General features: G+C 49.6%; 1 protein-coding gene across 1 annotated transcript in view; it reads left to right on the forward strand.

Annotated features, from left to right (window-relative positions):
* Positions 1 to 27,502, forward strand: part of ARHGEF26 (Rho guanine nucleotide exchange factor 26) — a 125,731-nt gene that overhangs the window by 4,523 nt on the left and 93,706 nt on the right. The window contains exons 2-3 of the mRNA XM_030954627.1: positions 2,751 to 3,785; positions 20,686 to 20,859. Coding sequence (XP_030810487.1) covers positions 2,751 to 3,785; positions 20,686 to 20,859 — 1,209 coding nt within the window. The remainder of the gene's footprint in view (positions 1 to 2,750; positions 3,786 to 20,685; positions 20,860 to 27,502) is intronic.

Consider the following 27,502-nt stretch of genomic DNA (forward strand, 5'->3'; position numbering starts at 1 on the left):
AGTTGGAGCAGGGATGGAGGGCACAGCCCCAGGAACATCCCAGCAGATCAGAGCAGGGATGGAGGGTACAGCCCCAGGAACATCCCAGCAGTTCAGAGAAGGGATGGAGGGTACAGCCCCAGGAACATCCCAGCAGTTCAGAGCAGGGATGGAGGCTGCAGCCCCAGGAACATCCCAGCAGTTGGAGCAGGGATGGAGGGTACAGCCCCAGGAACATCCCAGCAGTTCAGAGCAGGGATGGAGGGTACAGCCCCAGGAACATCCCAGCAGTTGGAGCAGGGATGGAGGGTACAGCCCAGGAACATCAGAGTTAGAGCAGGGTGGAGGGTACAGCTCGGGAACATCCCAGCAGTTGGAGCAGGGATGGAGGCTGCAGCCCCAGGAACATCCCAGCAGTTCGAGCAGGGATGGAGGGTACAGCCCCAGGAACATCCCAGCAGTTGGAGCAGGGATGGAGGGTAAGCAGCAGAAAAAAATCCCCAGGAACATCCCAGCAGTTGGAGCAGGGATGGAGGGTACAGCCCCAGGAACATCCCAGCAGTTCAGAGCAGGGATGGAGGGTACAGCCCCAGGAACATCCCAGCAGATCAGAGCAGGGATGGAGGGTAGCTCCGCAGTTACACACTCGCAGGATGAGCTGCCCGACATCAGCGTCAGGCAGGATGGAGGCTGCAGCCCCAGGAACATCCCAGCAGTTCAGAGCAGGGATGGAGGGTACAGCCCCAGGAACATCCCAGCAGTTCAGAGCAGGGATGGAGGGTACAGCCCCAGGAACATCCCAGCAGTTCAGAGAAGGGATGGAGGGTACAGCTCCGGGAACATCCCAGCAGTTGGAGCAGGGATGGAGGCTGCAGCCCCAGGAACATCCCAGCAGTTGGAGCAGGGATGGAGGGTACAGCCCCAGGAACATCCCAGCAGTTCAGAGCAGGGATGGAGGCTACAGCCCCAGGAACATCCCAGCAGTTAGAAGGGTATGGCCGCGGGAGGGATGGAGGCTGCAGCCCCAGGAACATCCCAGCAGTTGGAGCAGGGATGGAGGGTACAGCCCCAGGAACATCCCAGCAGTTCGAGCAGGGATGGAGGCTGCAGCCCCAGGAACATCCCAGCAGTTCGAGCAGGGATGGAGGGTACAGCCCCAGGAACATCCCAGCAGTTCAGAGAAGGGATGGAGGGTACAGCCCCAGGAACATCCCAGCAGTTCAGAGCAGGGATGGAGGGTACAGCCCCAGGAACATCCCAGCAGTTCAGAGCAGGGATGGAGGGCACAGCCCCAGGAACATCCCAGCAGTTCAGAAAGGATGGAGGGTAGCCCCAGGAACATCCCAGCAGTTCAGAGCAGGGATGGAGGGTACAGCCCCAGGAACATCCCAGCAGTTCAGAGCAGGGATGGAGGGTACAGCCCCAGGAACATCCCAGCAGTTGGAGCAGGGATGGAGGGTACAGCCCCAGGAACATCCCAGCAGTTGGAGCAGGGATGGAGGGTACAGCCCCAGGAACATCCCAGCAGTTGGAGCAGGGATGGATGGTACAGCCCCAGGAACATCCCAGCAGTTGGAGCAGGGATGGAGGGTACAGCCCCAGGAACATCCCAGCAGATCAGAGCAGGATGGAGGGTACAGCCCCAGGAACATCCCAGCAGTTGGAGCAGGGATGGAGGCTGCATCCCAAACGCTCCCTCTGCAGCTGCTCGGGGCTGAACTGAAGAGCACAAGTTAGACAGAGCAGTCACTTGATTTTTTTGATTTTCCAGCGGCTGCCAAGAGCTACATAAGCCCCTGAACTATGTCAGAACTGGAGGGAGAACAAAGGTGCCCTGAGTTTGCCTTTCCCTGCTGCCCTGCTGCTGCGCTCAGGAGCTCTGTGAGCCTCGGAGCCTGTGGGTCACTGCAGGGCTGTGTGGTCACATAGATGAAAACATACATGTTCCAAAATCGAAAACCCCACAATTCTCAGCTCTATACTTCAGGAAGCCAGCCTGCTGCGCTGCCTTGGTGTGAGTACCAGACTGTAGAAACTCTGCAGAAGGAAGGATGAGCTCCTTTGGGCGGCCCCAGCCTCCCCTCTGAATAAAACTGGAGATACTCTCTGGGATCCAGAGGCTGGATGGAGAATGCATGATGTGAGTGGGCTCAAAATTGAATTAATTAGAAACTTACAATTTTTAGTCACTTGCAACGGGATCAATTTCAAATCAATCTCCTTGCAAGATGAAACACACTGACTTCAAAACGGGCTTTTGTGGTGATACATCACAGCACTTATCAAATTAACAAAGGGCTGAGCCAGCAGGGAACGAGGTACTCAGCTGGGGCTGAGCTTTCTTCCAAGGGCAGGTATTATTTTTAAGTGTAATAGCTAACCTTATGGAAAAAAGCAAAATTTTTTTTTTAAACCCTCAGGAAAGGTTCAATCTGAAAAACAGTGATTGCAGGACTCAGGGAGGATTATGGTAATTTATTTCAATTAATTCAATGCAAAACAGATTATAGATCACTGTGCTTCACCATCTTGTGAAAAATCTAGCATTCAAAATGTAGCATAATCAGATTTTGATTTATGCAAACTCTCTCTGGAAGACACTACACCAGTCTCTAGTTTTGCAGCAGTGGGAAGTCAATGTTTCCCTGAGGATGGGTTTCCAGCAAGGCCGGCCGAGCTCTGGCCTCTGGGCTCTGGGGGGGCAGAAGTGCCCCCTGCAGAACAGAGCAGCTCTGCCAGCCCACACAGGGCTGTGCCCTCCTGCCCCCCAGGCCTGCAGCCTGGCCCCCAGCGCCAGCTGGGCATCCCCCGGCGGCTGTGCTCTCAGCGGCCGCTCTTCTGCACGAGAAATTCACTGCGGCTGCTCCAGCAGGAGCTCCCGAGGCTGCGGGCACAGAGCAGCGCGGCCCTGCCTGCCCCCGGCCCTGCCTGCCGTGTGCGGGTCCTGCCGTGTGCGGGGTTCATCCGTGTGCGGGGTTCATCCGTGTGCGGGTCCCACCGTGTGCGGGGTTCATCCGTGTGCGGGGTTCATCCGTGTGCGGGTCCTACCGTGTGCAGGGTTCATCCGTGTGCGGGGTTCATCCATGTGCGGGTCCTGCCGTGTGCGGGGTTCATCCATGTGCGGGTCCTGCCGTGTGCGGGGTTCATCCGTGTGCGGGGTTCATCCGCGTGCGGGTCCTGCCGTGTGCGGGGTTCATCCGTGTGCGGGGTTCATCCATGTGCGGGGTTCATCCGTGTGCGGGTCCCACCGTGTGCGGGGTTCATCCGTGTGCGGGGTTCATCCGTGTGCGGGTCCTGCCGTGTGCGGGGTTCATCCGTGTGCGGGGTTCATCCGTGTGCGGGTCCCACCGTGTGCAGGGTTCATCCGTGTGCGGGGTTCATCCATGTGCGGGTCCTGCCGTGTGCGGGGCTCATCCGTGTGCGGGGTTCATCCGTGTGCGGGGTTCATCCATGTGCGGGTCCCACCGTGTGCGTCATCTGTGTCGGGTTCATCCGTGTGCGGGTTCATCCTGTGGGGTTCATCCATGTGCGGGTCCTGCCGTGTGCGGGGCTCATCCGTGTGCGGGGTTCATCCGCGTGCGGGGTTCATCCGTGTGCGGGGTTCATCCATGTGCGGGTCCTGCCGTGTGCGGGGTTCATCCATGTGCGGGTCCTGCCGGTGGGGGGTTTCCGTGTGCGGGGTTCATCCATGTGCGGGTCCTGCCGTGTGCGGGTTCATCCGTGTGCGGGGTTCATCCATGTGCGGGTCCTGCCGTGTGCGGGGCTCATCCGTGTGCGGGGTTCATCCGTGTGCGGGGTTCATCCATGTGCGGGTCTCTCCGTGTGCGGGGCTCGCTGTGCCTCTTTCTCTGCTCCGTGCTTGAGCCCTCTCCCTGCAGGTGCCCAAGGGAAGCGGCTGAAGATCTCGGGACACTTCTCTGTTCTCAGCTCCCTCAGCTCTGCCCCTTCACGCACACACACGTGCACACACACACATTTCTGCTCCCCGCAGTTCTACCCCAGCCGAAACAAACGCAAAGGTTTCGGTGCCGCTCGGGGGTGCAGGGAAGGAAGCCCAGGGTATCTCTGGCCCCGGCCTGGGTGAATGCCCCGTCTGGCCGCAGCCCCGGCTCGCTGTGCCACAGCCCACGGGCGGGGTGGGGGCTGCAGGAGTGCCCCCGGCGGCTCAGCCTGCCCGGGCAGGGCGCGGGGCAGGGAGCCGGTGCTCAGCGCCTGGCCCGAGGTTTACACGGGGCTGTCAGCAATATTCATTTCCAATCACTGCCCTTCCAGCCCCTGCTCGTTTCACGGGTGTAGAACAGGTGCTGTGCCACAGCAGCTCTGCCTGATCGGAAATAAAACCCAGTGGATGAATCGCGATGTCCTCGTCTGGCTGGGACCCGTGATCCTCAGGCTTTCTGCTACAGTGAGGGAACTTAAAACCGCTAATTTTAAGCAATAAATGCTGATTAATGTTCAGGGTTTAAGCTATTAAAAGGGTTCGTTCTGATGAGAAGCAGTCACCACGCCGCTGACTTCCCTTTGGCGGTTAAAAGGTTTATGGTTCTTGAATTATTTGTAACATAATGATGATACTTTATATATTCATTGTTTATGGGCTACTAACTTCTATTCTTCGTTGATCATGTTGAATATACGCCTCTTCGGCGTGTTTTAGGCGTGTCTGAGGGAGCAGGGCTGGTGCTCGAATTTCCCTCTGAGCTCGCAGGTTTTCCAGAGGCGATTTCCTGCGCTCGGGTGCTCGCAGCACCTTCTGGTGCCACAGCTCGGTAGCACCGGGCTGGCTGCAGAGCAGTTCCCGGCTGCTGTGTCACAGCTGCTGCCTCTTTGTGCGGGGCTGCCGGGGCAGCAGCGCCCAGCGGCTGCGGGGTGCCACTCGGAGCCCCTGCCCCTGGGTGCGGTGCCACTCGGAGCCCCTGGGTGCGGTGTCACTCGGAGCCCCTGGGTGCGGTGTCACTCGGAGCTCCTGCCCGCGGCTGCGGTGCCACTCGGAGCCCCTGGGTGCGGTGCCACTCGGAGTCCCTGGGTGCGGTGTCACTCGGAGCTCCTGCCCGTGGGTGCGGTGCCACTCGGAGCCCCTGGGTGCGGTGCCACTCGGAGTCCCTGGGTGCGGTGCCACTCGGAGCCCCTGCCCCTGGGTGCGGTGTCACTCGGAGCCCCTGGGTGCGGTGTCACTCGGAGCCCCTGGGTGCGGTGCCACTCGGAGCTCCTGCCCGCGGCTGCGGTGCCACTCGGAGCCCCTGCCCCTGGGTGCGGTGCCACTCGGAGCCCCTGCCCCTGGGTGCGGTGCCACTCGGAGCCCCTGGGTGCGGTGTCACTCGGAGCTCCTGCCCGTAGGTGCGGTGTCACTCGGAGCCCCTGGGTGCGGTGCCACTCGGAGCTCCTGCCCGTGGCTGCGGTGCCACTCGGAGCTCCTGCCTCGGGGACGCAGCGGGCACCGGGGCACAGGGGCACTCCGAACCGCCCGGGCCAGCCGGGCCGGGCCAGCGCCTGCCCGGCAGAGCCTCCGAGGGCTCGCAGAGCAGCTGCTCTCGGGAGCTTTGCAGCTGCTGCATTCAGCCTGCGGAGCTGCAGTCATTGACTTGGGAAAAGGAAATCATTGTGTGTCCCTCTTCTCAGCCGCGCTAGTTCCCTAATGTGTTTAGGAGTTGGCATTTATGTTTCTCCATGTATGTTTCACCAAACTGGCTAGTTTTATGACACCTTTTGGGCAAAAACTGAGTGTAAACATGTCTTTTTAATTTTTTTTAACTTACATCAGTTCTATTCCCAATTGTACTTGCACTGACAAGTCCCAGGTTCGATTCCTAAAGGGAGTGGGTGCACTAACTGGTGTCGTTAGCCCATCACCTTCCCCGACAGCCGCAGGGAAGGTTTTAAAGAGGAAGGCACTCGATGTTTCTCAGCTGGAAAGTGCCAGCCAGTGGCTTAGTCTGGATCGATTAAGGAGGTTTGTCCTGTTGCCAGGGCTCATTTTTATTATCCAGACTTCCCTTCTGGGAATAGCCCAAATAGACGGAATCAGTGCTTCTGCCTTGAGGGCGTGGCAGCTGGGATTCGAGGTTGTTTCTTCACCAACCCTGTCTCCTTCCCTTTCTGATTCACAGGTTTGTAAGGAACTAACACTTTCATAGAGACAAGGATTTGTGCTGTAGCTCATGAGGACAGCGAACATGAGCTCAGAACCTTCTACACAGGTTATACAATCAGCAGTTACCAAGTACAGGAATTGAATCCCTTTCTTTTCTTGGCAGATGTGCCTTTGGCAGGGGGCTCAGCCTGGAGAAAAGGAGACTTGGGGGAACCTTCTCACTCTCCACAGCTCCTTGAGAGGAGGGGGCAGCCAGGTGGGGGTCAGGCTCTGGCCCCAGGGAACAGCGACAGGACGAGAGGAAATTGATATTTCAGATATTTAGAAATATTATGTACTTCGTGTGTATCAGTATTTTAAAAGGATGTTGTGTAATTACTCAGTGGTGATTGCTGTTATTTCTTATGAGCTGTCAGCTGCCCGCACTGCCCTGCACAGCCATCCCCAGGCTGGTGAGCGAGCTCTGGGCTCTGCAGCACCACCCCAACATCCCGGTCCAAGAAGGGTTTTCTCCCACCATACAATCTGCAGTTTCTGACATGGATGCTTCCCTTCACACAAGGCTGGGCAGGCAATTTCTGTGCTGATCACCATAGAAACCTGCAGATCCATCACTTGGTCCGACCGTTCCCATGCTGTAGCAGGGAGCTGGCATCACAAAATGCAAATAAGGGGCGGGAGAGAAGCTTGGTGAAAGCGGTGCCTTTCTTCTTTATTTTAGCAAAGCTGATCTTTATTCTAGCTGCCTCTATTCCTGTTGAACCCAAACTCAGCCTTTCTCCTTAATAATATTTTATGGAGCTTCCCTGAGCAGCTGTTCTGTCCTGCTGCCTGTCTGGGATGGGGCTTTTGTCACAGACCTCAACGTGGGAGTGCTTTGGTCTTTCCTACATCTGATCAGACCCCAGTGGGGTTTTTCTCAGTACCTTGAAGTATCCTGAGCCCACCAGCTCCTCTCCTGTGGGTTGGGGCTGGGGAATTTTTATAGCTTGCCTCAATTGGTTGCATAGGATCTCAGGTAATTCTATTACTGATCAGTAATTTTTTCAATGCCATACTATTGACAGCTAAAACATGAATGATTCCCAGGAATATTGGAAAGGGGGTTAATTTTCTTAAGGAATGAAACTATGAGGAAAGGCTGATTTACACTTGCACAGGCTGGATAAATAGTCACAGTGGTTGCCATTACAGCTGCCCTGCACATGAACACTGAGAGTGCTTTAACTGCAGCCGGCCCTGGGTGCTCCATGCTTCCCACGGCAGCCGGGGCTGTGCTCAGCCCGGGCTCTGAGCGTGGCTCTTGGACACCCGAGGGGGCTGCCAGCAGGAACGGGCTGCTGCTGCTGCAGGAAAACTGCAGCAAGGTGCAGGAGGAGGGGAGGGAGGGTTCGGCTAGAGAACAGGAATGCAACAGATGAGGCAGCCCCCACTGAGGATCCCTGGCAGTGTCCCAGGCCAGGCTGGACTGGGCTTGGAGCACCCTGGGATAGAGGGGCTGGGATGGGCTTCAAGGTCCCTTCCAACCCCAGCCATCCTGAGATCCTGTGATGAAGTGTGCCCAGCAGTTTTTAGTCACCCACAAAGCCAACAGCCAAGCATGAGCGGCATGGCTGCTGCTCTGGCTGATGGTGCCTCTGTGTCTGACAGGTGGTGGGAGCTCAGAGTACACCTAATCATGGTGACTCTGAGACTGGCTTCTTGGATTATGTAGCAAATCAGCCTGGAAAAGCTGGAATGGGAAAAAGATGTGACTCTTCAGTCTGCCTGTAAGTCCTAACAGCAGTGGGGGAAATAGCCCAGAAAGTCCACCCTCACCGCTTGTTTACTTTTGCCTACAATGGTCCTGGCCATGCTGAAGAGTTTCCAGTTGGGCTTTACAGACCTCAGTTGGTCTCACTGGGGATCTGAATAAAAACAGATCCTAAATGGTAAAGCAAGAAGAAATCGTGAAGAGGGGAATGAGAACCTAGCCAGTCTGCCATGCAAGCAGGACCTGGCGCTCCCTGTGCTGCCAACAGCCCCACAGGATTTGATGGTTCTGTTTGGGCTCATGCCTGGAGCCGTGTGCGAGGCCAGAGAGCTCAGCCCGAGGGGTCTGTTCCAGGGGCTGGCTTAGGTGGGATTTTATTACTGGTGGGAAGAACAAACACTTTCCAGGCACTCTGTGCAAGGCTGCTCTGCACAGCAGGGCGTGGAGGAAGGTGGCTGTGGCCAAAGGCCCCTGGCAGGTCAGTCCTGTTTGAGCTGGGTCTGGGCACAGGAAATTCCCAAACAAGATCCCTCACCTGTCACACCGAGAAGTGGCTCCCAGGGAGGGCTGGCTTTCTGTAGTTCCAAGAAATGCAACATTCATTATGAAGAAAAACTCTTGGCCACAGCTAAGTGTTGAAGTTTTCTTGCTAGAGGTGATGTGCAGGGGGTCGTGCTGCCTTTTTGTTTATGTTTGTAACAGAAAACACAGCTGAGAGAGTACAAGTTAAACATGTAGATCTGGGCTCTCGTCAGGAAAACTCCCCCCGTGTCAGGAGACCAGATGTTGTCCCAAGATCTCTCGTTTGCTGTGTCAGCTTCACCGTGTCAGCCTTTCAGCATGTTGTAACACCGAGACACTGCTTTGTGCTTTCAGAGGCTGGTACTCTGCACATGCTGAACTGAACTGTGGGTTTCAGGGGTCCAAACAGACACTCATTTACTTCGGGTCAAGGTAAAGTCCAGGATCAGAGAACAATCATGAAAGAAGAAATCTGTGTGGTTTTCCTACCATGTGCTGCTCACGCTTTGCCTTACAACCGCAGCAGCTTTTCAGAGATTCCGCGGAGTGGCTGTGTGAGATGAGAGGCTCTAAATTCAGCGGCAGAGCGCTGGGCGCAGCGCTGGCGGGGCTCAGGAGCCGCCCGCCCCGCCGGGGGCTCGGCCGGGCCGGGCAGGAAGGAAGGGCGGCCCCGGCGGAGGTTTCCTGCCCTGCCGCGGGCCGGTGCTCGCTGCCGCTCCTGCTGCTGGCTGCCGGCTGCGGGGTCACCAGCGGGGCCTCGGCAGCGCAGGAGCCACGGCTGCGCATCGCACCGAGCGCGCTCTCCATCGGCGCAGAGGGAGGCTTTCCTTTTCCAGGAGAGCTGCTTTCCCAGAGGAGGAGGGATGGAAGTGAGGCCACCGGGAATTTGTTTTGCCTTCTCTTCTGATTTCTTGCAGAATGTACAAGGAATGAATAACCTGTCTCGCTGGACTCCCCCAGTTTCCCTCTCCCCTTGTAGAATTGCTGTGCCCTTTTGCTGTGCCACAGCCTGCTGTCGTAGAGGCCAGGTCTCACAGGTTCTGTTGTGGTGGCTGTGTGGGACAAAGCAGAGAGGCTGGTGCAGAAGTACCAGCACAGCAGTGGTGATGTGGGATGTGGATCTGCTCCAGGGTTAGCTGCTCTGGTGAGCCTGGCACCTCCTCTGCCCAAGAGTCATGCAGGTGAGCACCTCTGGTCCCCCCAGCTGAGCTGCTCTGTGACCATTCTGATCCTTCCCATCAGAGCAGAGCTCTGCAGGGGCCTGGGCTCAGCCCTGGGGCTGGCAGGGGCCAAGGGCAGTGAGTGACCCCTCTCTGGACAGCTCTGGGGCTGGCAGGGGCCAAGGGCAGTGAGTGACCCCTCTCTGGACAGCCCTGGGGCTGGCAGGGGCCAAGGGCAGTGAGTGACCCCTCTCTGGACAGCCCTGGGGCTGGCAGGGGCCAAGGGCAGTGAGTGACCCCTCTCTGGACAGCTGTTTGCAGCCTCCCCCAGAGCAGGGCTGTCGTGGTGTGGAAACCCAGCTGCAGAGCTTAGTGCTGGTGGGTTATTGCTACAGGAAGTAAGAGCTACACCCTGTTGGTGTGCAGTACCTGTGCACCTCTGTGGCTGCACCGGGTGAGAACTGGGTCTGTGGAGCTGCTGGGCTTAGAAACAGAGTGGTGCCACAGGAGTGGTGAGATGGTTGTTCTGCTGCAGTTCCAGGGGGAGACTGTGCCAGAGCAGCTGAACCAGGAGCGGTTCCCTCCGGCAGTCAGTGTGTGTGACTGACACCTCTGCGATGAATGATTGTCATCTGGTGTCAATGCTGACTTGTGCTCGGTCCCCACACCAAACCACTGAGCTCACATGAGAATCACACGCCAGAGCACGTCGCTGGTGCTCTGTGTGACATGTCCAGCTGCCCCTGAGCTTGTCTGTGGACCCACAGCTGCCCTGCTGCCCTGGCGCCCCACAGCAGGCTCTGCCTCACCCCGGAACGTGCCCGGCAGCCCTCAAAGGGCATCTCCTTAACTCAGCCTGGCTGAAATTGAAAAGAGCTACTGGCAGGGCAGTTCCCACATGGGAGCAGATTAAATCTGACAGCTGGGGCGGGGAGGGAGCTGCTGGGTGGAAGTGATGGGGAGAGGTGCGATGGCCAGGAATTCTCACCCGGTGAGCCCAGCAGGAGCTTTCTGGCTCTAAAGATACCAGATAAAGGAGAGCAGTGAGACAGATCATCTTTCCATTCACCATTGCTGCTGCCCGGTGCAAATGGCCCCCTTGGCTGCCCTGAGGAGGCTGGCAGGGACGGGGTTAGGCCACCTGGAAGCAGGTGACTCTTGATGGTTAGGGGCATCCTGGGGGGCTCTGGCATTCTTTCTCTGCCAGCCTCAGATGGGCTGTCCCTGCAGTTGCCATGAGCTCGTTACAGTTTCAATTGATCAGTATGGAACTCGAGGGGAATTTCTAGATGTTCTCATGGTATTTGTACTCCTGGTCTACTGATGATATGCAAGAAAATACTCAATGGCCAGTTTCTATTTTGCAGCTCTAAAATCAACACAACAGGATTCAACCTCGCCTTGTATTTTCCTTTGGATAATTTTTTCATGACCCTACAGCATTTTTTGTCTACCATTAGAGATCTTTTAGTTAAAATAAATTATTAAAAGCATTGCTGTCAGAATCAATTCCTGGAAACATGCTTTGATTTGGGGGATCTGAAGAAAGGTCTTTAATTCAAAACTCTGTCTAAATGTTCCCCGTCAGTTCCAGCTCTTCCTGCCTGACCATCACAGACAGGACAATGCCCCAAGCCACCCAGTCCATTACTGCCCCCTCCCACCCCCACCCCCAGTACTGGTTGTTTTTTTTAATTTTCTATTTGCAGCTGGACAATGGAAGATGAAGATGGGCCAGCACTTCTGCTGATGGGCTGTATGGAAAAGGCTCTTGTAAGGTAGAGCTAAAGAATCTAAACAGTTCTACAGAGATCCTGCAACTTTCCCTCTTCCCCAGCAGTCACATCTGGAAAATAAATTAATGGAACAGCCTCTGCTCCATTAGGTTGTGTCTGTTCTCTGTCAGGGCAGTGGCCCCAAGGAGTGTGGAGCCGCTGCATCCCCAGCGCTGGGGTGGCTCCTGATGGTGCTGGGTGGTAGCCCTGGCTTTGCTGGCTCTCCTCCAAGCCTGCTTGACTAACAGTGCTGATCAAAGCAGCATGTGCTGCGGCAGGTGTGGACTCGGGCATTTTCAGATCTCATTTAATTTCTGAGGCTTAACAGGATTTGTCAGGCCGAGCCATTTTCACCGAGCTGAGTGACAGTCACGGATGATACAGAGAAGGGCCCATTAGAGCAGCAAATTCAGAACTATGCATAAAGCAGCAATAACTGCTCCTTTAAAATTCCCTTGGCGCTTTGACACCAAACAGTCCTCCTAATTGAATGTGGGAAGGGAGCATTTTTGCTCGTCTTTCCAAGCAGAAAATGATCAAATTCCCACCAGCCAAGGCTGGGCAATTATTTTCAGCACTGCACTAACGCAAGAGCTCTCTCCCAGTGCAAGGGCAGAGCGTGCATTGCTCAGACAGCCCTTGCTCCTTGTGTTGGCTGGGGTGTCAGGTTTGGGTTTTCCTTAGCCTGACGGAACACTTGGGAAGGCCGTTACAGAAAATGAAACACACCAATGATGATCCTGGCTCTCAGAAGTGCCCATGAGCATGCAAACCATGGCAAACTTCATCCCATGGTCTGACAGGGTGGGAAGAACTCCCTCGGTGTTCCGTAGGCTCTTGGGCTGGGATTCATCATCACCTGCAGTTGCAGGTGGGGGGGTTACATCTGTGCCATGGTCCTTCTCACTCCTGGTTTCAACAGTGAAAATCTTCAAGGTTACTGTTTTACACACTGATTCCTATATGCTGTGCTAGGCCCCTGAAACAGGTAGAAGATACACTTGACATTGCCCAAATCTCTCTTCATGCCTCATGCTCACTGTTACAGACCTACAGCTCTCCCCAGAGAATGAAAAATCTCCTTATTAAAGGCCAAGCACCGCCTGCACTCTTTGTTGTCGGGGACTGCCCCAGTTCCTGGGAGCTCTCTGCACCTCCTTGGTCACTACATTTTCTGCAGTAATGGAAAAATGATGTGCCTGTTGGTACAGTTGGGAGTTTAACGTCCTCCATCATTCCTGGTTTTCACTGGCCATGAATGGGAGGAAGAATTCTTGTATTTAAGCCCACCTGGCATTTATAGCCCCTCTGCTTTTGTCACCTCAGGCATTCTGGTTATAAGGTTGGGAGCAGGATGCCTGATACAAACAAAGATTACCAGATGCTGATGAACTTCTTCACAAGGCAGACTGTGAGGAAGCTGGACCACAAAGTCCTGTTCAGAATTTGGTCAGGCTGTCACGATGCTTGATTTGTCTTTACACATTAAACCTAGAAATTGTAACAAACTTCCAATTACATTTCTATTTTCTACCAGCTCAGTAATATTTGAATTAATATTGAATTTAATATTTTATGTGTGTGCACCTTTCCATCATGGGCAGGGTAACTCACCAGTGGACCAGTGATAAAATTCAGTGCTCTTCAGTTACAAACTCTTGGTCCTTCTTTCCAGGAATGCAAGCTCCAGACTAACCACAAAAGAAAGGACTCTGTCTATTTCCATTTTTAAGTCAGACTGCTTGACTTGCAGCACCTCTTCTATTGTTTTTTAAATTTTAAACAAATGCAAACTAACATTAGAATAGGAAGAATGCCACCTGTCACTGCAAATCTCTTAAAATCAGATCTGTGGTTCATTTTGGTTGAAGAACTCTCCCCTGAGATTTATTTGTCAGTCCATTTCATAAGCTGGAGATGTGCCTATGAAAGGTGTACTTATGTGTAAGACTGTCTGTCAGGTCTTTGATGGTAATTTGACTGAAGTTTGTTGATTCAGAGAGACAATAAATAGTTCACAATTATTCTACAAGATCTGCATGACATGCCATTAGCTGAACCAAGGAGAAAGGTGGGAACTGGAGCTCCACTTCTGTTATTTGAAAGGCTAAAACCAAGGAACACTAACAATAACAGCAAATTTTTGTTGAAGCACAGTTCCTTTTGCGTAAATACTTATTTCTATGATGCTTATTTTCTGAAAAAACCTTCATCTTCACCAACATGATAAATATTTGTTGGGCATTGGGTGAGCTGGATCATTCCCCAGTGCCTTTGGAAATAGTGAGAAATGCTTTAACTTCCTGTGATGATTTGAATGTACTCTTGACACCTTTTTTCTTTCAAGAATCTCTTTTGTCATGTTGTACTGCTGCTCAGACCACAGAAGTTCACCAATAACATGCTCTGCCTGGAACTCTGCTGTTTTGCAGGTGGAGGAAGCTGCTCATTAGGCTGACAGTGCTTTTCCAGCCCTAAAGGCTTACCTGGCAGATAGACGCTGTCATTTGGGTGACATCAATTGGTTCCATGTCACTCCCTGCCCTGGGAGCTGGCACCTGAAGTGCTCTGGTGCCAGCTGCTCACAGAGATAGGAAGAATATGTACATTTCTAATTTTTATTTATTTCTATATCAGTGTAGAAACCCAGGTGAATTGGCTTTGTTCCAGTGTCACAGGAATTGGGTTTTATTTTTGTCTAAGAGAGTTTGGGAAGCCAATGGCTGCACAGTAATTAGAGACCCCATTTGGCTGCATTTAGACACTCTGGAGGATGTAATTAGCTCTTGAACCAGAACAAAGATGTACATGTCCAACCGTACTTCAGCAAAAATGTGATTTGGTCTCTATGCAGTTTTGGGGTTTAATCTGAGTTGTCTGCATATTGCAATTTGAGTATCTGCAGGGTGTGTGTGTGTGTGCCATCCTGTCCTCCCACCCCATTCCCTTAAACTTTTTTAAATCTCAGTTTTTCCTTTGACAGTCACACCACAAATGTTCCCTGAGAACTGCAGGTGCCTGGATCAGCTTGGGTGGCATCCTGGGGACTCCCAGGTGTGGTGCCTTTACACTGGCTGTTGGATTTCCAAATTCTCCTTGGCAAAGTCAGTGGGAGCAGAACTGGGGAAAGCTGAGTCCCTCAGAGGCATCCTTTCTGTCTTTTATTTCCAGTCATGGTTAACTGGGAATTTCATACATTAAACAGCACTCGGAAACAGGCCAGAAGAAATATAAAAATCCAACAAACTCTTGTCTTATTGGTGATTCTTCCTTCCTTTAACTCCGGGGCTCCTGCCTGGCTCAGCCCCTCAGCAACTCCCTGCAGTGCATGCCCAGCACCACTTTTCCATAGCCCGGTGGGGATGTTTCCAGCGGACTTCAGACACAAACAGGAAAACCTTCCTTCCGGCCATGGTAAATAACATTACCTCATCTCTGATACTATTCTTCTCCACGGTGGTTTATTGTAATGGGACATTGGACACAAGGCCAAGAGGTTAAGGAGCTCAAGCCAAGGTCTGCGAACCCTGGAGAACAGGAGATCCCCCCCATCCCTGCACTGTGAGTTAAGAACCCGGCCAGGGAACCTGAAGGCTGTAAATGGAGTGTTGGGCCTGGCAGAGAAGGTTCATCCTTTCTGAAGGAATGACAGCAGGGAATTAATGTTCTCTGTGCTCCCCAGCAAGGTTCCCTCCGGTGCCAGTGAGGGACCAGAGTGTGCTGCTGCAGATCAGCTGCTTCCAGCTCCCTGGAAAACACCCAGAGACCGCAGGGAGCGCAGAAGGAACTGGCTGGGATGGGGAGCAGGGATCAGGCAGCCCTGGGAGCCCCGGTGTGTGAGCCGTACCCACGCACTGACCGCTGCTCATGGCCAAACCACCGTGCTGAGAACAGACACCTCGGCTGTCCCACGGCAGCGTGCAGCAAGAAGCACTTCAGTCTGAGAAGGATGCGCTTAATTGTTTCCAAAATGTTTGAAAGGCTATGAAAGTCTCTAGACAATACTGCTGTTTCAAAATGCACTGCGAATGCCAAAAAAAGCCCAGTGAGACTGGTTTATTTTGCTCAAAGCTTTTCTGAAAAATCTTTCACTTTAAATGTAATAAACCCCAGCACTTCTGAATAAAACATGGGTATGCAAGGCAGAAGGATGTACAAATTTGCTAATATTCATGCTTACTGTATAACAAAGTATATGCTCCTTTATGGAAATTCCTACCCCAGATCAGATGGGCAACAACATAAAAGAATAATACATAGACAGAGGGCTATTTCTATTAGAAATAACAATTTAAGAAAATTATTATCCCTTTTATGAAATAAAAAATACTTGTAGCACTTCTCAAATTAAAATCTATTTTTTGTTAAAGAGCATTTTAATAGAAATTTTGTATGTTTCTAATTTTAAAAAATTAAGCTGTAATACTTCTAGTAGCTCATTTCCCACATTTGAAATCAAACATGGTTTTTTCATTAGAAAATGTCTTTGCTAGTGGTGAAACAGCATTAAATTTATCCAAAATATCTCACACTTCCCATGAAACCTCAAAACTGTAGTCACACTTTGAAAATTCATGGGTTCTTAAAAACATTCCAAAAAAAGAAAGTTTCCGTTGCTGATTTTTATCAAGCTAAAATGTCTATTTCTATCACGAGAATTTCAAAGCATAACTAGTACAAAAGTGTGGTGATTTGGTGATTTTTTTTGTTGGTAGTACCATTTAATTTAAATGGTGTTGACTTAAAATCCTGCTGAGAAAGATTCTGATTTATTCTGGCTCTTTAAGTCTGTAACAGAAACAATCCTGGGATTGATGATGATGAAGTGCATGTGAGAGAGGGAGTTACATACATTGTGGTTGTTTCTGGAAGGTTCATTCCTTTACATGTAAAGGAAAATTCTATCAGGTTTATTGTAAATACTGTTGTAAATAATTTTAATGTTATTGGAAATAATCCTTGCTGAACAGCCCTTGGTTTATGGCTGTGCTTTCTTCTTCAGACACAAAGGTAATTAGTATGAACACAAAGACTTAAATTTCTTTTATGAAGACAGGTGCTGTTGATTTATGTGTAATTCCCCATGAAATACTGGCTCATGGTTCAAATTGAGTCTAACATTATTTAGGACTAAGAATAGTTTAGAAATTTCTTGAAACTGAAGAGCCTAATAGGCACAGACAAAGCAATATGCAAAGCAGGGAAAATGCATTGGGAAGCAACTCCAAATCAAATTATTTCAAGAAAACAAACAAATGCTGCTGGAAACATTTTGTGTTGCCAGAGATGACAGGGGAACTGCACAGAGCTTTAAAATGGGCAACTTAACAGGAATGTCCTGTGGCCTGTAGGGATGTGTCAGGGCTGTCCAAAGGAAAGAGTGAAACAGTTGACAGAGAATGCCTCGGCTGCAATCACTGCTGGGCCTCACAGAAATACCTGGAAAGCACTAAATACTGCTCACACCTATGGGCAGGGCAGAAAAAACAGGGCTGGTTAGGAAGAACGGGGTGTAGACTAAAATGGTATGTAAGTCAAGGACAGAATAAAGAAAGGCCTGTGGGTTACACACAGGGCTATCAGGTGTTGGACTGAATTTGGACAAATGGTAGAGCTACTCTAAACATCTCTGAATGGACTGAAGATAACATCTGGACTGGGGTAGAGTCCCAAGGGTAGCCTTTGGAAGGTTAAATATATTTGAAATAAAGAACAAAATTCCTAACAATGATGTCAGTGTATAAAAGCCTATTCCAGACAGATTCATTCTACTACAAGTGCTCGGTGACAGTCCCAGATTGGAACTGTGCACATCCTGCATCTGTGGGTGTGCATGTTTGACCTCCCACTAACTCTCAAGCAATTGCTCCAGCCGAGTCTTCCCTTTCCACTCTTTGTTCATAGTTCTGTGGGGTTGATCACGGGAGGCAGAGCTGGGTGGTGAGAGGGCGACCAGTGGGTGCAGCATCCCCTGCCCTCGGGGCCGGGGCTGTGTGCTCACTGAACAGCTCAGGAGCCAGGTGTGAGCCCGGGAAGGCAGCAGGGCAGCAGCGTGTGCTGTGAACAGCTCAGGAGCCAGGTGTGAGCCCAGGAAGGCAGTGGGACAGCAGTGTGTGCTGTGAACAGCTCAGGAGCCAGGTGTGAGCTCAGGAAGGCAGCAGGGCAGCAGTGTGTGCTGTGAACAGCTCAGGAGCCAGGTGTGAGCCCGGGAAGGCAGCAGGACAGCAGCGTGTGCTGTGAACAGCTCAGGAGCCAGGTGTGAGCTCAGAAGGCAGCAGGACAGCAGCGTGTGCTGTGAACAGCTCAGGAGCCAGGTGTGAGCCCGGGAAGGCAGCAGGACAGCAGCGTGTGCTGTGAACAGCTCAGGAGCCAGGTGTGAGCCCGGGAAGGCAGCAGGGCAGCAGTGTGTGCTGTGAACAGCTCAGGAGCCAGGTGTGAGCTCAGGAAGGCAGCAGGACAGCAGCGTGTGCTGTGAACAGCTCAGGAGCCAGGTGTGAGCCCAGGAAGGCAGCAGGGCAGCAGTGTGTGCTGTGAACAGCTCAGGAGCCAGGTGTGAGCCCGGGAAGGCAGCAGGGCAGCAGTGTGTGCTGTGAACAGCTCAGGAGCCAGGTGTGAGCCCAGGAAGGCAGTGGGACAGCAGTGTGTGCTGTGAACAGCTCAGGAGCCAGGTGTGAGCCCAGGAAGGCAGTGGGACAGCAGTGTGTGCTGTGAACAGCTCAGGAGCCAGGTGTGAGCCCAGGAAGGCAGTGGGACAGCAGTGTGTGCTGTGAACAGCTCAGGAGCCAGGTGTGAGCTCAGGAAGGCAGCAGGGCAGCTCCTGGAGCCAGGTGTGAGCCCGGGAAGGCAGCAGGGCAGCAGCGTGTGCTGCAGTGCAGGGGAAGGGGAGCCCAGCACTGACAGCTCCTTGGGACGTGCCTCAGCAGGATCTGGAGCCGCTTCCCCTGATCACACATTCCTGAGTGCATCAGTCTGGCTGACAGAAAGAGCTCTGCGGCACAGAGACCCAAACACTGCACCTCCCTTCCCTCAGTCTGTTTCCCATTCCAAACGAGATGTGAATACCTCGAGATGAGAATGCACTGCACTCCCACCTGTGCCTGACTCCCACGCCTTTCAGTGTGAGTCTATTCACAGCAACAACCATATGAAACATCCTTGGGGAATCTGACTCTGGATAGACTGTGTGAACAGTTTGTGGAACCAAAAATTTGGGTTTGGATTAAGTCAAATTAACTAAAGAGTTTGGCTGAGAAGTATTTCTAAGGACTAATACTGAATTTCAATGGTTTTCAATTTTACATGTTGATTTTTTTTTTCAGAACATGAACTGGAAATAATAAAAAGGATTAAACCAGTAACATATTTGAGAGAAAAAGAAGGTTTTTCTCCTGTTTTCTTGATGAAACTAGGAGGGTTTATTGTGGAGTTTTGCTGCTCCCGGATCTTTCCCTCTCACACCTGTGCTGGAACGCTGCTACGATGGATGGCTGTCGTCGTGCCTAGGAGCAGCTACACTGGCTAAGGACAGGGATTACCCATGTGTATCCATGGATGTGTTGCTCAATCTCCTTTTTTCCACTTTATTTAGCAGTTCTTTGTGAGGCAGGAAACAGAAGGTAAGGCCTAACCAGCAAACAGAATCTTGCTGATTCTTTGAAGGAAGTCAAGAAGCCACAACAGAGAAGGGAAAAAAACCAAAATAATTTTGCAGCTGCATCTGGGTGCACTGAAAGAGGAGAGATGGTATGGCCAAGTTCCCATCGGAAGGGAGGTGCAGGGAATGAGCCACAAAATTAACATAGTGCGAATCATTTTGGCAACGAGTCTAGGAGGAAGAATTTTTGAGAGATTATGTTCAAAAATAAGGGTGGGAACTAACTAATGTCTGGTGGTAAAAAGGACGTGGAGAAAGTGGAGTCATGGCTGACTGAGAGGTTACAAACTCAGGTCAGGAAAAGGACAGCGGGTGTGAGCCAGGAGTGGGAGAGGAGCAGGGATAAAGCAGGGGACTGAGGGGACTGGGGGAGAAGCAGTGGGATTTGGGGCCCAGCTTAATGGAGAACAAGTCATTCAACAAAGGAAACAGAAAAGATGATTAAGATATAAATCAGTATCCTTTGGGGATCTGTGTAAGAAGTAAAACAAAGAGAAGTCAATTCAAGGAAGTAAAGAAATGTGGGAGGCACAGAAAAGAGTGGGGCAGCCTGCAACTGCACAGAGCACACCACAGAAGCCTCACAGAAATACATTTCAAAATAGATGTCATAAATTTTACTTCCTAGTAAGCTGAGAAAGTATTATCAAAATTACTCATTTTCATTTTACAATTATTTTGTTCCCCAAATACCTAAAAGCACAGAGAACAGAATGTGAAGGGCTTTCACTTTGTGCAAGGTACCTGCTTAAGGGTGTGCTGAATGAGACCAGGTGGAGGAAAGCAAATTCTGGAACATGGTTGTGGCGAGGAGGTTAAGGAAACAGACTGGAGGAAGTGTGAGGGTCCCTCATACCCAAAATGGTTCCTTTAGTACAATTGAGACAAGCTTGCAGCAATAAAATCAATGATCCTGTGGTGAACTAATGAGGAAAAGTGTGAGAAGATCTGACTAATAAAAAATGGAAATTGTATGTTGTGTGAAAAGCAGTTATCACTTCCAGATTGTGCAGGCTCTACGTTTCTATTTATTAGTAGTATACATTAATACACCACCACTATAAAATGCTGCAGTTTATTCCTCTGTAACCTTCCTCTGCATGAAAGGAAGATTGAATTTCAGCCTAGGCCTGAGTCCACCCTTGTTTTCCATCCATCCACATTGCTACAGATGAGGTGATTTATAAGCAGATTCCCACACAGGCTATAAAAATCTGCCTTCCCCCTCATTTAACCCAGACCTGTTTGTAACTCTTGGCAGGTGCCTGTGCTCAGGAACAGGTATCACTGTGTAATTAATGTGAGTTAGTTATTTAACAGTATAAGTTTATCAGAGTAAACAGTGTAAACAATACTATCTCTTTTGTCATTTGCCAGCCATTTCCTCGAGGGGGAATGTTTTAACAGCCAGACATAAATGCACATAGATTTTCAGCTGACAATGTATGTAAATGCAATTATTTCTGTGAATTTTACATTATAGTACACTGGCAAGCTGAGGTGCATTCATGCCCATTATTCAGGTGGGTATTGGTGACGCTGCTGTCAGAGGCGCCTGTGGGGCACTGGCCAGGCAGACAACAACTCACAAGAAATGAGCGCTCTGGAGCCCACCACGCTGAGCCCTCAGCGCATCTGCCCCTCAGCGCAGCGCTGAGAGGGGAGGGCTCACACCCCAGTGTACTGTGTTCTGATTGGCCCATTGTTCCCACTCTCTGCTGCGATTGGCCCGGTGTTCCCGCCCTGTGCAGCAATTGACCTGGTGTTCCCGCTCTGTGAGGTGATTGGCCTGGTGTTCCCGCTCTGTGAGGTGATTGGCCTGGTGTTCGCGCTCTGTGAGGCAATTGGCCTGGTGTTCCCGCTCTGTGAGGCAATTGGCCCGGTGTTCCGGCTCTATGAGGCGATTGGCCCGGTGTTCCTGCTCTGTGAGGCGATTGGCCCGGTGTTCCCGCCCTGTGCAGCGATTGGTGCTCTCTGCCACTTTGTTGGAGGTTTGCCGCGTGGCGGGAGCACGGGCTCTGAGGGGAGCAAAGATGGCGGCAGCGGCGTGAGGGGAGCGTGTCCGACACGTGAGGGAGCCGCAGCACCGCGCTCACCCTGAGCTCCCACGGGCCTGATCTGCTCCCACAGCCCAGTGCAGTGTGCCCTACACAAGCATGGCTGCCCCTCCCGTTCTCAACATGCACCTTCATTTTCAGTCTGTGTCCTCTTCAGAGCGAGGCAAGCCAGCTCCCACAGCCACCGAACTGTCTCAAAAGGTAAATGAGTGGTGAGGGGTGATACTCTCCTTCAGGTAAATAAAAATTCCATGCAGTCTGAAATGCCAAAAAGTAACAGTTGTAATTACACAAGACACCTCTCAGTACTTAAAAGCTAACTAATTACAATTATCTCAGCAGTCATATTGTATTTCCAATATCATACAATATGTTTATTGCTTCTACTTCAGAGTACAACACTTTATGAATTTTTAAAAAGTATTTATTTAAACATAACCATGGACACAGAAAATGTACTATTTAGTACCATTTAGTTCCTAGAAGAAAATTATCCCCCACTCAAAACCTCACTTGTTAGAAGGGAATACAATTGCTGAATGTTTATGCAGGGGTTCTAAAGTACATGGCAAAGATTTTATCCCTTAAGTATGAATGCCTACATGTAATCTGAATACTTTTCTGTGAAGGTTTTAATTGCACACTGATAACAGCGGCAACACTTGTTCATTGGGTCATGATCAAAAAGCAAAGGAGTTGAATTATGTAGAGACGAGCTTCCTCCCTGCTGTATTCCCTCTGCTGCTTCCAGGGCAATTATGATGTCTTTGTATGTCCCAGAATTATGGGGAAAGAACATGGGGGGAGGGAAACAAAACCCTTTGGTAGTTGTGACTCACAAGAAATGAGTTTTTATTCACTGAGACGTCTGGCTCTATTACTATTCAGAAACCAAACAATACCCGGCTCAGCAGCTGGAGTGAACCGGGGGTACTGGATCTGTGCAGAGGGATGTGGGGTCATGTGTGTCTGAACTGGCCATGATGATTATTATTTTCAGTTTTGTGACTGTGGTTTGGTAGGAAAATATGTGCTGGAGTCAAGGTGCATTGCTACCCAAAGACTTGCAAATCCCACTAATGCCTACAGAGCATTGGTGAATCTGAGTGACTTAAATTTTGTCCTCTTTTTGAAGCTTCTGAACTGTGGGAGATAAGCTGACCTGTTATTTCAGATCGATGGTGAGATACTAAAAAAGCCATTGTTTAGGCTGGCACCTTTATAAATGGCTGTGGGAATTGTTAACCTGATTCTCCTGCCTGTGCTGGTAGAAACTGGTGCTGGTACTGAATGCTACTGGATGTCTTGTGCCCTTGGGAATGCAATTATGGACAGGTTTTTTGCTCTATAAATTTACCATGTTCTCAAAGTTTTTTCTAAGTTCATTCCATTCTTAAGCCTGTTTTACCCATCGTTGGTCTGATCTATTGTTATCCAAGTGCAGAATTTGTTTTAAGCAGCATTACGTGCCTGAGCATGAGACAGGAGTGGGCAGGGGAGCTTTTCCTTAAAGCTGGGGATCCCTGCAGCAGGCGCCAGCCCTGGTCAATGAGGAGTCAGATCTTTGGCTCATTTGTACCAGAGCCCCCAGGCTGCCAGACACTGAGCACCCTTTCATCCTTGTGACTTCAAAGTGCTGCTCAGAACTGGGCAGAAAGAGGCTCTGAGTTAGATCTGTAATTGAAACGGATCTATTAGGCTGTAATGCCTCATCTTTGCAAAGCATGTTGTTTGAAACCTCACAGCTAATGGATGTGTTCAGGTAGAGCATGGTCTCGTGGAATTATTGCAGCTCTTTTTAGCTACCTATAAATGCACCTTCTTGAATTTCATTTGAGAGGTAAATCAAACACTACCTCACCTCCAGTTGCACATAGTTCAAAAATATTCAAGGTTCTCAGAGCATTGGAAGTGAATTGTCTCATTACAAAGTTGTCCTTAGCGTTTTTGACGTGGCCTGCAGATTTCATACTCTTTATCCGGAGGAGCTGAGAAAATTGTGATCAAAAAGCCAACCCTGGAGTTGTGTTCTGGTGGTACAGCTACCTTGCTGCCAAAGGATTGTCAGAGTTAAAAGCATGATCTATTTTGGTGTGAGTTAGAAGTGCTGTTGGTAGGAGTCCTGCTGTGGTGGAAGGACAGCAGTGATTAGAGATGAGGTGTCAGGGCTTTGGCCAGGGAGGCCCAGCGCAGCAGCCAGCCCAGTGTGTGCTGGGGATTTGGGACTGAACCAGTGTCCCCCACCATGGACCCTCATTCACGCTTGTGCCAGGCATGGCACATGAGGGCTCATGTTCAAATCATGACCAATAGCCAGCTGTGTGAGTATTCCAGGCTGGAATATTCTGGGGGAAATACAGTGTTTCTACATAAGCTGGTAAAAAGGCAAGGCAGCCTTGCTGTCTGAGGTGGAAGGGAGGTGTGTGAAGGTGTGGGTTCTGTCTCAGAGGGAGCAGGTCCTCTTGGGTTTCATCTGTGAGATTCCTGGATAGTATGGAACAGAGGAAAATTGCAGTTAAAAAGAATCAGGGTTGATCTTGAAGGTGTCAGGAAAGGAAGTGGCTTACAGTGCCACAGGACTTGGGTTCTTTAAAGGCCAGTAAAATAACATTTTTGGAATTTCAGCTGCCTGATAGGGATACCAGTTAACCCCAGCTACACACTGGCTGGAGTCAGTGGCTATTGAACAGCAACCACCAGCTGCAGGCAGGCTTGAGGTCTAGCAAAGTATTCAAGAATTCCTGAAGCTGGAGTGAGGAAAAAAAAGGAGAAAAGAGAATCTGGGATCTCTTACTTACAGGAAATTGGGAAAGGCATACATCTCACTGAGAAGCCAGGAAACACACATGCACATGTATGTTCTTCCTGCTGACTTTTCGTAGCATTCCCAATCCATGGGAAGTTCTAAAAACATTTGACTCCAGTTCAGATTCAGTCTCCCTCAAGCAAAAAATGCTGCTTCTCTGCCAGCTGTGTGGCCAGAGTCACAGCAGGAGTGAAGACAGGGAAGTTCCTGCTGGTGATGTTTGCTCATTGTTGCCACCCCTGTCCTGGCTCAGTCTAAAGCCGTGTTGGGCAGGAGCCAATGGCAGCACTGTGTCCTGGGCAGAAGGTTTCGCTCTGAAAGGGAATGTTTGCACCTTTGCACTGAACCACTTCCTTCTCAAAACCTCAATCTGTGTCTTTTAAGGATTACAAGGTTCCATGTAGCAAAACATAAAGCTTTTGTTGTTGTTTTTACCAGAGGTGTTGTTTTTCCTTTGGAGGCTTTGCAGATCTCCATGAGACTCCAAGTTCCCTCTGAAAGTTGGAGCTGTTTCACAGGGGTTGCTAAGGTGATTTGGTGGGAAGGAAATGCACTGGTAATTTGCTGTTAAATTGTTTACAGGAGAATATGAATAAAATTTTACCTCCTGAGCAAAGTAAGTGTCTCTGTCTGAGAGTATTCCAGAAAGGCTTCACTAGAGAAGAAAACAACTGTACAAATGCCCAATTTGTTGCCCCCAAGGACACTAAAATGTGATATCTGCGGGGTAGAGGCAGAAACATCTTGTGTCACCTTTTCATAATTTCAATCAGAATGTGAAACATTTTCATTTTGCTCCCTTTTCTTTGATTTTTAAATGTATTTCTATACGTGAATGGTTTGTCAAGTGTTTACTGGGGAATATTCAGTGTTCCAAAGTAGATATTACACTGAGTCATCACAAATAGCTTTAAAGCTATGAACAAACCCTGCTGCCCCCATGCAGCTTTCCACCCAGAAAAACAAAACAGCATGACACATCTTTGGTGGGGGAGAAAATCCTTCTTGACTCCAAATATCAGGGCTGCCTTATTCCTAGGATAAGGTAATTCCACATGGGGTACCAGTATGTCATGTTTTAGAAGGAAATAAAGTTATGGCTCATGGGGGAGGAGGTTTGAAGAACAAATGGTCTTAAGCCTAGAGCCAGTGCTAGGGAGGTCTCAGGTGTGTGAGTTCTAGAGGGGAGCTGGGGCAGGGAGAGGCTGTTACCACTGTACCATCTTGATTTTACCTGGATTCTTCATGTCCTTCTCTAGAACTATTATTTTGGGATGCTCATAGTGGATGATTAGGTGTGGTTCTTCACCAGGGCTTTCTGACCTGGCAGAAGATACTGGTCAGAAAGATTACCTGCAAAAATCTGCTGACTTGACCTGTAAAGAAACTGCTGGAGAATTGTGGGTGAATTGTTCCACATATTTAAGGACAAACTTGAGAGGTGGCTGGAGCTGTAGGATGTGCAGCAGCCCTGTGCTCTGACAGCTCGTTAAAGCCAATGGGACTGGTCATTGAATGGAGTCACTCTGGGCTCTCATCGAGGTGTGTTAGCACAGGGGTTTGGTTTGTAACACAGGGATGGGTTTTACTAACCCAGAGGACCTGACTCCAAGTAAAAACACTCAAAATAAACACCATGAAATATTTACTGCCTTCTGCACAGCGAGTCTGAGCCATCTGAATACCTGTCAGAATTCAGACATTGCTGAATCTTGTGAGTCTGCCCTGCATTTACCTTATCTGCAGTCTCTGTAATTAAAATACATTTCCAAATCTTATGATTTCCCCTATTCTGTTTCCTTTCATATTGTCTCAGATTGTCTTGCTCTATTATTCTTACTTTTAATACAACATTGAAAGACAAAAGCATTCCCATGACTAAGCCTTGACTTTCTGGACATCAGATTGATTTCTCCCAATGTTCAGGGCACAATGGTGATATTTAGTGTTTTAATAAAGAGGTGAAGAAAAGGAAAAATAGCTCTGTACTTTTCTGATGAGGAATGCAGATGCTGTGACTTTGCAGGTGAGATAAATAAACCCTTTAGTGAAGCAAAAATAAACCCTTCATTGAAGCAAAAATATTCCCATTTGTGTCTTTTTGGGCAAATTCTTACCGAGGAGAGGTGCAAAGAGGCAAGGGAGAATTTTATAGCTGCTTCAGTTTCTTTGTGATTACTAAGATTTCCTTTTTGTTCTTCCATGCAGAAGAAGCTGTTATTTATTTTTTCCTTTTTCCAATGTAAATACAAAAAACTTCACATCTTGCATTCTGTGAGTTTCTGTAGGTGTTGCAGGAGGATGCCTGGTGAAAAGCAAGCTGCTTTAGACAACTGCTGTGTCAGTCGGACTCTAGAGCAGAGAGGGATGGCTTTGGAAAATGACTGGCATTTGTGTAAATAGCAAAATTCTAATTTCTTCTCTGAACAAAAGTCCTCCCGAGAAAAGCTTCTTCCAAATTTTAGGCATTTGAATTAAATACAATCTAAAAATTCAAATGTTGCTTGGCAAGTTCCATTTGTATTCTGCAGAGAGCTCGTGCTAGCACTCTGCATACATGCAGGTCTCATTCTGAAGGTAATTTAGTGTTTTTCTCACATAGTAACTAAAAAAGCAGCAATTAACTCCATCTGTTTTCACCAGAAAAGGCAACATAAATGAGATTTCAAAGGTGCCAAAATGAAACTGAGAGGAGGTTTCCATTGGGTTTACCTGGTTCCAGGACACTGCTGCTCTTGTCTTGCCAAAGATATCACTGGAAATGTTTTACTGATAAAAATAGTCCTGTCTTGCATGTGTTGTTCCAAGGACATGCCTGCCATTTTCTGGCACTGCTCTGAATTTGAATTATAAAGAGCAGCACAAAGGCAAAGCTGATGGAAAACAAGTTCCTTTAAGAACAACAATTCGTTATCCACCACGCATTGATTTTGGAGGCTGTTTTTTTGTTTGTTTGTTGGCTTTAAACATGAATTAATCTGCTTTCTTGTTTCAAATAAAGAGAAATCTGCTGAGGTGAAGCCAAGAGCAGGAGCAGAGTGTGGTGTGGGCAGGCATGTGGCACTGAGGGCTGCACAGGGCAGCCCCGGTCCCTGGGCAGGAGCAGCTCTGTGGGGGGACAGATGGCAGCACAGGGGTCAGCTCCTTCAGGGCAGAAATCCTTCCCTTTCCTCCTCTCGCCGTTACTGAAAGTTGTAATGACATTGTAATGAAATCACACTGTTCTCTACCAATGAAACAACACCCCGGGCCCGTTCATTGAGTAATTTAAACATCATCATTTCCACAGGCTAGTGTTTCAGACATTGATTTTCATTCTGATTTTTGTGTGATGATATGCTATTAACAGAAATCATGCAAATAATCCAAGAATAACAAGCTAAGTTAGCAGGACAGTTTGACTTGCCATAGAGAAATCCAAAATGCCAATGTAATTTTCTTTTTCAGGTTCACATGTTAAAAACCTTTCTTTTAAGATGCCTTTGATTAAATCAGATTAGGAAGATTACTTAAACTGTCAAATTTCTTGAGAAGTTGCTCTGTACCATATTCTTGCTAAGATTTTTTCAACATGCTATTAATACAGTGAAATAATTTTCACCCTTTTGTATATAATCAGAAGTTTATGTATTCATCAGACATTAGTAAATGGTGCTCAACAACACATTCAGACTGGTCAGAATCCTGCAAGGCTCATCATCCTTA

Source organism: Camarhynchus parvulus, chromosome 9 (assembly GCF_901933205.1).
Source record: "Camarhynchus parvulus chromosome 9, STF_HiC, whole genome shotgun sequence".
NCBI lineage: Eukaryota > Metazoa > Chordata > Aves > Passeriformes > Thraupidae > Camarhynchus > Camarhynchus parvulus.